Source organism: Arachis stenosperma, chromosome 6 (assembly GCF_014773155.1).
Source record: "Arachis stenosperma cultivar V10309 chromosome 6, arast.V10309.gnm1.PFL2, whole genome shotgun sequence".
In the NCBI taxonomy this organism is placed as follows: Eukaryota; Viridiplantae; Streptophyta; class Magnoliopsida; order Fabales; family Fabaceae; genus Arachis; species Arachis stenosperma.
In genome coordinates, this window is record NC_080382.1 from 3,117,793 (window position 1) to 3,128,840 (window position 11,048).

Sequence of the window (11,048 nt, forward strand, 5' to 3'; positions counted from 1 at the left end):
GGGGAGAGAGAGAATGAGAGAAAGGGATAGAGATGGAGAAAAAGGGAGAGAGAAGAGGGAGAGAGAGAGAGAGGAGAGGAGACAAAGAGAGGGGAGGGAAAAGAGGGGAAGGGGAGAGAGAGGAAAGGAAAATAGAGAGGAGGAAGAGAGAAAGGAGGGGGAGAAAGGGAGAGAATAAGATAGAGAAAGAAAGAGAGAAAGGAGAGAGAGGGAGAGGAGAAGAGAGAGAAAAAAGAGAGAAAGGAGAGAGAGGGGAGAAGGAGAGAGTGAGGGAAGAAGAGAGAGAGAGCAGAAGAGGAAAAGGAGAGAGACAGAGAGGAAGAGAGAGAGAGAGAGAGAGAGAGAGAGAGAGAGAGGGGAGGAGGGAGGGAGGGAGAGTGAGAGGGGAGAGAGAGAGTGGGGAGAGAGGGGAGAGAGAGAGGGAAAGAAAGAGGGAGAGAGTGAAAACTAGTTTTAGCCTATAAACAAGTTTAAACTGGTTTTTTTAATTAAAACCAGTTTTATTTTTATGAACTGGTTTAAACTGGTGCACTGTATTATAAACTGGTTTAGAACTAGTTTCATATGTGACAAAGCAGTTTGGTTCAGTTTTTAAACCATTTAAAATGGTTTAGTGCAGTTTCAGTTCAGTTTATAGAAAAACTGAACCATTCACACCCTTACTCGCAGATTCTCAGTAGAGAAGAGAATATTATTACAGCAAAAAAATACTTGCAAATAGAATTAATTTTATTATAGAAACAATTTATTCTTGAAATAACCTTTTAAAAAACTTACTTGCAAAGTCGTAAAAAAACTCCTTTAGTTTACAAATCAATAAGGTGAATAGTTTAAAGAAATGAAAATGATCAAAGACGTGCCTAAGTGCTTCCTACCCAACTTACATCGCTCTTCTCTATCCAACATATACATAAATCAGAATAATAAGGTAACACCTAGTACATTCCGTCTCAACCTCTATCACCACATATCAGAAACCACCATCATCATGCCTCCATAAAAGAGGATTTCTCATATAAACATACACGTATAAGGTAAACAAATAAATTAAAGGTAGGATTCAGGTACGGCAAGTAAAACAAGTAGCAGATAAACATGGCTAAACAATTAGGCAAACCAAAATAAATGCACACTCAGTCAAAATATACAAATACATATGATGCATGCCAGTCCTATGGCTGATAATATCATCTGTCGATTATATAACCAACCCAACATGTCCTATAGCTAACCATTGGACAGTCCCTCTGTACGCGCATCCCCAAGTTCAAAAAAATTTATAGAAAAAACTCCAAGCTCAAATTAATATATATGCATGCCTATGGGAGAACTCGGGGAGTTAAAGTGCCCGGTCACATTTTACGACAGAAGATCAATAGAGGATCGAGTTTTAACTTGGAGCAAGTGGTGGCAAGTCACTGCATCTACCCATAGAAACTCGTATTTCTGATAATTCAAATTCATAAGCCATATGAATATTTCAATCATAATTCATCAATTCATATCTCATTAAATCTCAAATTCATCATTATTCTCATCATCACTATCATAATCTCATTCAATATAATCTCAATATTTATTTATCTCAACTTCAATCACAAACTCTCAACATACTCATCAATAACTCCACCAAAATTCTACTACGCACCCCTTATCATTTACCGGGTGAGGCTTGGGCCGTTACATACGGCTTATGGGTATAAGATCTCTAAATACACCCTAAACTCGAGGTCAAGATTGTATACTAACTCAAAATAAAACATAATCTTTCATAGCTAGCTAACAATAATCTAACTCAACACAGCATAATCTCTTCTATCTTATTAAATCATTTCTCTAATTAGTTACTTTATATACATAGACAAACCAAACATCTCTAAATCCTCAATTTAAATATAATACTCCCAAAATCTGTAACCATTATCACAAGAATTCTTATAAATCAAAACTCAACTACATCCTTTTTTAAATGTCTCTTTTTTCTTCAAATTCATCATTTAACTCCATTAACATTATTTTCTCTCGCACTTTCTAAATCTAAACCCATGATTTGATCAAGTAATTGGCATATTGATGTAACGCATTTCTGGTATCAGTATGCTTGTCTCTTTCGTTTATTTTTTATTTTTATAAAGTATCAATTTTAAATAATTATATTTGTTAGCATTTAATAATTAATTATGATAAGATTTGTCAATAATCATAATATTTTATATTATACTTTTTAATAATTGTAATAATTTTTTCATATATCTTTATGAGTATTATGTATAAAGTGTTTCATTTATCATTTAAGTGTAAATTCTAGAGACAAAATTTTTTGTTTTATTTTTTAATTTTCTTTTCTTAACTATTTCATACAATACAAATATATTTTTTATTTTTATTTTTATCGAATTGATCTTTTTAAGATATAAATTAGATTTTTGCCATTCTTTTATAAAGCCAATCTTCTTTTTATTTTTTTTAATTATATAATGAATGTTCTTATTCAATTTGTTTTTTTTTTGTCCTTACAATAGAATCTTTTACCGCAATAATTTATAATATACTGCATATATCATGTTTTATCTTAGAATTGTTTCGTTGATTCGGGTGCTAATTATATGGATATAAGAGTTCAGTACAGTAAAAAAAAGTGAACTTCATTTTGCTAAAGGATAGTTGGATCTTCTTATATACTATAACTAACATAATAGAATGTGAGTAGAGTTATATCCTTTGTAGAAAAGTTGAATTTATCATTGAGATAAACGTGGTTATTCTTGCCTTGCCGTATTATATGAATAACTGATAATGGAGTTGATTTAATAAGATAAATATATTAATTTCCTGATTAGTTTATTTTTAGATATTTTATTTTTTGGCGTATTAAGTATGATTTTATTTTGATGGTCTTTATTTTCTCTCTACCTATGCAGGGATATTTTGGGAACGTACAACTATTAATTTTTTTTAATAATATTAAATATTTTTTAAATTTGTTTTATACAAAGTCTTAAGTAGAATAACTTCTCATTAGGACTACAAAAAATATAAAAAAGGATAGAATAATTATTAAATAGAACATATATTAGTTGAATTGTTATAATCAAGATAAATTTTTATAACATATATAAGACATTAAAGATATAATTAACATATTATTATTATTATTATGATTTTTTTTAATTTTATACCATTGTTTGGTATTTGTATAAATAACAAAAATATAAATTTTTTATATAAGTTAAATATATATATTCATGATAAATTTTGTTTCAAAACATATTTCAAACATAAATATAATATAAGGAAATAAATATTTTTTGTATATCGCACGGATACATACAGTAATATAACTCACGTGTCGTATTTTTATTTGTCTATGTTTTTATCATACCTATACATATAAATTTATCATCATATTGAAGTAAAATGTAAAGGAGACAATATTTAAAGATATATATTTTTATTTATAATAATATTTTTATATAAAAATAAAATTATAAATTATTAGATAATTCACTCCAACATATTAAAATATCTGACACTTATTTACTGTATTTAAAACCTTCTTTTATGTAGTACTTGCTTGTTATATATATCCTGACTTTATGCATGAAAATAATTTTTGTTTTCTTTAGTCTAGTGTTAGAAGAATTTTGACTTAATGATTTCAATTTTATATTAATTCATTCTTTTGAATGTGACATAATTTTATATAAATATAAAATAGTCTTGATATAATATGTATTCTGATGATCAGTTTAATTAGCAGCTAGTTTACAGTTTTATTGTATGTTCCTCTGATCTCATTAGCTACTACTGTGAGACATTTTAACGTGTATTAATAGTGTAATGAATGTGTCATCATGGACTCATGATCACAAATCAAACACGAAACATTATTAATATTATTATAAATAATAAACTTTATTATGAGATACGCCAGCATATTTGTACTCAAATCACATAAAGCAGAAAGCTATTCACAGGAAGAAATGAATTTTCCCAGGGTTGATTCTTACATTCATCATCATTGGATCCGATGACAACGAGAGAAAATTTAGAATGTAACGAAATTTTGGTGGTGTCATTGGTGGAGGTTTTTGACTCATCGGCTACTTAGCTTTGAATTTGTACATATAATGATATATGCATATGCATGGTGCGTGAGTCATGGAAGGGAAGTAATAGTAGTAGGTTATGATGTGACGCCCCGGATTATATATTGACAACTACTTAAATAAAAATAAAGATGGTAAAATTAATTTTTTAGAAGATATTTTGTTAAAAATAATATGATTTATTTATTTAATTATATTTTAGATAAAAATAATATTTTTATAATATATTAAAATTTAATTATATAATTTATCATCTAAAAATAAAAAATATATTTTTATATAAAAATAATTATAAAATCTTCATAGTAATACTCACCTTATATATTTTATTATTGAAAGTAAATACGTTCACATAAAACAACACTAATTAATAATAAGAACATAATTTATAGCAGTACGGACCTACATAAAAAATGAGAAAGACATTTGTTTCCACTAAAATTTTAATTTTTTTAAAAGATTATATTTATATATAATATATCTTCATGCCAAATTTTAAATAACCTCACTATAAATAAATTAAGCTCAATTATATATTCAAAATTTCAAACTCAGTTTTTTATTTTTTAACATTTTGACTATTAGTTAACCTATTTAAATTTAATATTCTTCCATTCTCAAATCACAACCGTCAATCCTTTATTCCCTTAAATTTTTTTAGTTTTTTTTTTAATTATTATCAATATATTGAAATGAAGAGAAAATAAAATAGTAAGACACTAAATCTCTTATTTTTTTATTAATTTTATATTTTTAATAATTTTTTTCTATTTCTTATCTAGTGGTCATGTTCTTTTCGTCAAAAGGTAAATTATAAATTTATATTTTTTCTATATAGTTTTCCATGACTCTATGTATCTTCTAATTTTATTATTAGTCTAATTTTTTATTCTATTTATGTTTTTGTATATTTTATTTTATTCTCAATTTATTGATCTTTATTATTTATTTTTATCTTTCATTCTATTATATGTAATTATGTTGCATAAATTTTTTTAAAATAATTTGATCAATTTATTAATTTAGAATATATTTTTTATTTTTAAAAAATAATAAAAAATATTTTAATTATAATATATAAGTAAACAGATGCATAAAATTTTTAATTTGATATTATATCAAAATTATTTTAAAAATATATAAAAAATTTAATTATTTAAAAAATTATAAATTAAATTTTTATTATTTTATATAAACATACTTTTCGAGATTTTATTTTTTTGGTATTTATATATAATTTTAGCTTCAAATTCTAAATACTAATATATTATTAGGTATTAACATGTTAAGTGATTTAGTCTTTTATTATCAAATGTGTATAAAAATAAATAAAAATAAAATTAGTTAAAATAATAAGTTATTTATGATTTAATTAATATATTTTAAGTTTAAAATTTAAAATTTTTTTTATAAATTATATATAATGAATAATATTTTAAAAATAAAAGTGCTTATTAACTTTTTTTTTAATTTTTATATTTTTATTATATTTTTAATATAATTAATAATGTTCAATCAAATTTATTTTAGTATATATATTTTTATTTCTACTTCTAAAACTTTTTAGATCCGTCACTGACTTATATATAATGCACCAACCCCTAATTTATTAGTAAATACATATTTGGAAGTTTAATTTGAATTGAAAATCCAGGAGCAGCTAATTCATAAGAACTTCACATGAAACAATGGTGTACGTACAGAGATAGATAGAGTAAGGATTCATACAGCCTATAGCAGCTAGCTAGCTGTATGATTTAGGTGGAAAATTTGATGACTTACATTTTCACATAAAAAAACATAAATTATTAAATAGTTTCATATATTTAATTGAACTATTTAATAATTTATAATTTTATATTCATGTGAAAATGTGTTATTATCATTTCCTTTGCCTAAATAATATTAATCACCTATCTGACATAATAAATGCCCTCATTTAATTACAATTAGATTGTGGTCTCCACTCTCCATCCAGCTTTAGTTTATTTTTTCGGATACAAATAAGCCACAAATAAAAATAAAATAAAAATAAAAAATAAAAAAAGAGCAAGGACTGAGTACGTAAACGCTAATGTGTCCACCATTTACGAGCTTTGCCTAGGAAGTGCGTAGAGTAATCTGGAGCGTCAAATATCATTTGTTTTCCTCCTTTAACACTTTCACCGGTCATCGTCCGGTGATGATGGCAAAGACGACGTCGTCTTAGATGACTCCGACAAAGAATTCTCACCGCTCGAGAGTCCCAGCTTGTTGCGGCGGCGCTGCTTCTCCACCTTCAGCATCAGATCGTGGAGCCCTATCGCCGGTACCTTGTGCCATGCCGGGAAGTAGAACTCGTCGACCACCCTGGCGCCGACGTTCAAGACCCCCTGGAATCTCCCTGACTGGCGGCGCACCTGGACGGCGCTGAAGCAAGGCTTCATTGCTGGCTCTACAGTGGAGAGGATGTTGCTCACCAGGATCCTCACCGTGCCGACGAGGTGGTCGCGGAAAGTCCCGACGGCAAAGATGGCTACGGAGAAGCCAGAGGTTACGCTGGCGAGGTACTCCGGCGTGACTCGGAAGAGAAACCTGTCGTTCCAGGTAGGGTTATTGCCGCCGATCTGGTCAACCTGTGTTCGGAGCTTGTAGGAGGGATCCATCCATATCACCACGTACGTTTTGAGTCTCCTCACTGAAGCCTTTGGTCGCTGAAGATCTTGTGCTGAAATCAAGTTGATCTCCAATACTTTCGTTCCCGGTGACGACACCATCCTCATTCCGCCGCAGCGCCGCCGCCTTCTATTATCTCTGACGAATTTTTTCAATAACCTTAGCCGCCAAGAAAGAAGCCTAGCTACCTTGTTAATTTATATGTTTAATTGTAATTAGCTTGTTATTACTGGCTAGTTAGAGAGGTTGTATTAATGTTAGCTGTAATATAACTAAATTAGGGTTAATGTGAGGTTATAAGCCAGAGTGGCCTACTTTACTAGTTCAACTTCCAAATACAAGGGCAACCGCTAGCTAAACCATGAACCTGTCGACAACTAAGACATACACATTAACAATTAATTATAGCCGAAGGTTGATTAATTTTTTACTTCTTATATCTGAAATGTGTATGTGTTAGTTTATTTTTTATAATTGAAATAACCTTTAAAACTAGATAGATATTATACATATTATTATTAGTTAATTTACTTAATTCCCAAGTAGGTTATCGATTCTGGGAATTGGTTATTAGTTTCTTAATGGATGTACTTGTCGATCTTTTTCCGCACCCAGAACAAATTAGTTTAAGCATCATCCACGCTAAATTGCTAATTAATAAATATGACGAGCCAAGACCTAAATATTGTACATATATATTGTATTAGAAAAAGTACACCTAACCAATTAGTGGTACTGCTAGTGATGGACCAAACAATTTATGTTGGAAGATAAAAAAAATACTCATTATTATTATTAAAAGATATATTAATTTTAAAAAAAATAAATATTGAATATAAAAAAATTATATCAGTTATTAATTTTTTTTTTAATTTTGAAGGTATTTTTTTATTTTTATATTTTAAAAATATTGAATAATTATTTTATTATTATCTTGATTATTGAATATTTTTTTTATATATGTAATTAAACAATCACTCAACCACTCGTCTCCTATTCGATTACGAAGTCGACTCTTTATGATATTCATTAAAAAAAATATTCTTTCAACTAATGTCGTTGCTATAAATAGAATCAAAGCTAATTCTAATTGAAAAAACACCAATGGATAAATAATATATTTTTTTGTCTCAACTAACTTTTGATATAATCTACTAATTATTCTATTTATATTTGAAAATTGATAATCAAAATATATATCCAATATAAAATTCTCAAGCTGACTATCAAGTACCAAAAATTGAGTAGAAGAGAATTCATGTGGATAAAATTCAGCTAAACGAATCAACTTTTTATCAAATGAAAAAAATGAGTCACTTGAATTCAAGCAAACTATACAAAAAAAAAAAAACTCAATATTTACCTCTATAAAATAATTGTTAAGCTCTTGAAGTTGTCTATCAACCACTTAATAAATTAATTCAACCTGAAAATAGTACAAGTTTGAGAACTTTTAAAATTTGCAACTTAATCTTCCTTGTATTATAAATATGTCATTCATATTTGAACCATGAATATTGTGACCATCACAAAATACTCAAAGTTTATTGAGCAAAGGATACTAACTATATATCGTCTTTTATACTTTGCAATCGTGTTTGGATACTTTAACCAATGTCATAATATTTACAATGTTTTCATCACTTTTTTGTAGAGTTTAAGACAACTCATTTGTAATTCTTAATATACTTTTCATCAAATTTAAATTGAATAAAAATTCAAAAGATTAAAAATTATGATTTAATAATTGGCATGTTTTACCTTTTTGTTCTGAATTATTTTTATCTTTCTCAATGGCTTCAAGAAATTTTACCACAACAGAAAAAATAGAAATCAAACTAAGTATTGTACCATAATATGAGCTCCATCGAGTATCACCTTTCCTTTTTAATGTTGTTTCTCGATTTAAGTCGTGCGCACTAGAAGTATCTGTATTTTGTAATACAACAATTATCTTTTGCATTTGACTTTTACAGAGCATGTCTTTACATTTGTAAGAAGCTCCAACAATATTACACAAACTAGCAAGCTAATTAAAATTCAATGCAATGTCAATCTATTTCTTTGTAACAATCACAAGTGTTAATTGAAGTTGGTGAACAAAATAATAAACATAAAAAGCACAAACATTTTCTTTAGGATCAAACTTTTTAAGCTATTAAATTCTTCTTGCATATTACTAGTTCCATCATAAACTTGTCTACGTATTTTTGCTAAGTTTAAATTATGCTTTGCTAATAAAGATTTCAAAGCTACTTTTAACAATAATGTATTTTTGCTAGAAACATGGACAAGGCCAATAAATCGCTTCATTACAAACCCTTCTATGTTCACATACTGCAAACAAACATTCATTTTCTCTTTAACAGAAATATCTCGAGCTTCATCAATTAAAACAGCGAATATATTATCTCCAAGATCATCAATAGTAATTTCAGTAGTTTTACTTACAGCAGCTTTAATAATTTCTTTTTAAATCTTAGATGCTACTAGTTTAAGATTCTCACGAGCATTTTTGAAAACACGATCAATCTTTATATTATGTTGAGCAAAAAAGTCAAAAAGCTCCAAAAAGTTTCCCTAATTATTTGATTTGTGCGATTCATCATCACCACAAAAAGTCAATCCTTGTCGCGATAAAAATCTAATGCACTCAATTGTTGCTGTTAAGTGACGAGTTCAGTAATCTCTTTTAGTTTGGTCTAAATGCTTTTGAAAAAAAACTTCAAATATGTTGCTTTTGTTTCATGAGTGCTTCGCATTTTCTTTGAGATTGATAATTATGAGCACTATCATAATTTCTAACATGTGTTTGCAATTTCTCCTTTTTTTTCATTTAAAAAGCCCTCTTTATTATAAAAGTATTACCACTTGAACCATCAAGTTTCATAAGACAGCAACAAAGACAAAAGACAATATCTTTTGAAACTATATTCTAATCAATTGCCAAATTCATCAAACTAATCAGCATTAAATCTATGGAGAGAAGTTCCAAAATATGTTTGTGAAAAATCATGTTCTCTTGGTTGACAATAACTTTTTGCAAATAAGTTTGTCTAACTTCATCTTTGTCATTTGAATCATAGTCTAAAAATTTGGGTTGTTGTCCAGGATTAGCTATCAGGCTTTTCACATTGAACTCTAAGAACTTCTTTTTATTAGAAGAGACTAAAGGAGTGACTTCAGATTCTAGTGGCAGGTTTTTTTTTTAAATATTGATAATAATTTGAAAAGAAACTAAGAAGAAAATTTAAGAGAATAAAGGCGTGATAGCTGAGAATTGAGAATGGAAAAAGATTAACTTTAAATAGGTTAATCAATAGTCAAAATACTAGAGAAATAAAAAAATGAGTTTAAAAATTTGAGTAATTGAAATTAATTTATTTATAGTGGGATCATTTAAAATTTGGAGTGGAACATATTAATATAGGTATAATTTAAAACAAAAACTAAAATGTTAGTGGGGCAAGTGCCCCCGTTTCTCTATGTCGGTCAATGCCTGGTGCCGCCAACTATAGTCAACTAGGAGAAAAACTCAAAAAAAAAAAGTGTTTATTATGGTGTTTAAAAAGTATTGCCTAATTACTAAAATAGGTAAAATAATTAATTCTAAATTTAAAAATATAAAAGTTAAAATTTTTTAAATATTTTAAAATTACTATTAAAAGTAATTTAAGTTAGACACCAAACAAAAGATACAGTAAAATTACCAAAAAAAAAATAGCACCTAAATAGTCTCCTTAATTTCACACTTCATTTCCATTGATAATAAAAAAAAAGTCACATACAAACCTTTATCCTCCTTTCTCTACCCCACACCTCGCCGTCCAGCCGCACCACATCCGCGTTGCTGTTTATACCGTCGACCAACGCTGCTCAACCTCCTTCAACCACCAGCCGCCGCAATGCCTCCACTGTGAATGCTGCATGCGTTTGGACGTGTAGAAGAAGGCTGTGGATCACGCTATCGCGTCGTGCCACACACTAGCGAGTGAGACCTACCAACACTTACCATCACAGCACGATCTCCTCTCGCCACCAGTCATTGCGAACGCGCAATATCGCAGCGTCACTACAAAAACGGTAAAAAATTGTTAGAATTATCGTCGAAAATAATTTGACTGTATAAATTTTGCCAATAATGCTTTATTGTCGGATCTTGTCTCTCCGACATTGATTACTGTAGAAAAAATTCGATAGTAATTGAAAACAGACTTGGAAATTGAAAATTTGACATTGCTAAGTTACAGTATTTTGGATAAAACATAAGAGGACGGATGATCA

At 28.5% G+C, this 11,048-nt stretch overlaps 1 protein-coding gene across 1 annotated transcript; it reads right to left on the reverse strand.

The window, feature by feature from the left end:
- Window positions 1-5,772: 5,772 nt before the first annotated feature.
- On the reverse strand, window positions 5,773-7,142 carry LOC130936367 (uncharacterized). Its single transcript, XM_057866432.1, has one exon. The coding sequence runs from the start codon at window positions 6,869-6,871 to the stop codon at window positions 6,272-6,274; it is 600 nt and encodes a 199-aa protein (XP_057722415.1). The 5' UTR covers window positions 6,872-7,142; the 3' UTR covers window positions 5,773-6,271.
- Window positions 7,143-11,048: the final 3,906 nt, after the last annotated feature.

What these genes read in the sequence shown, in the direction of transcription:
- LOC130936367 (XM_057866432.1), bottom strand. Translation starts at nt 6,871, where the DNA reads ATGAGGATGGTGTCGTCACCGGGAACGAAAGTATTGGAGATCAACTTG.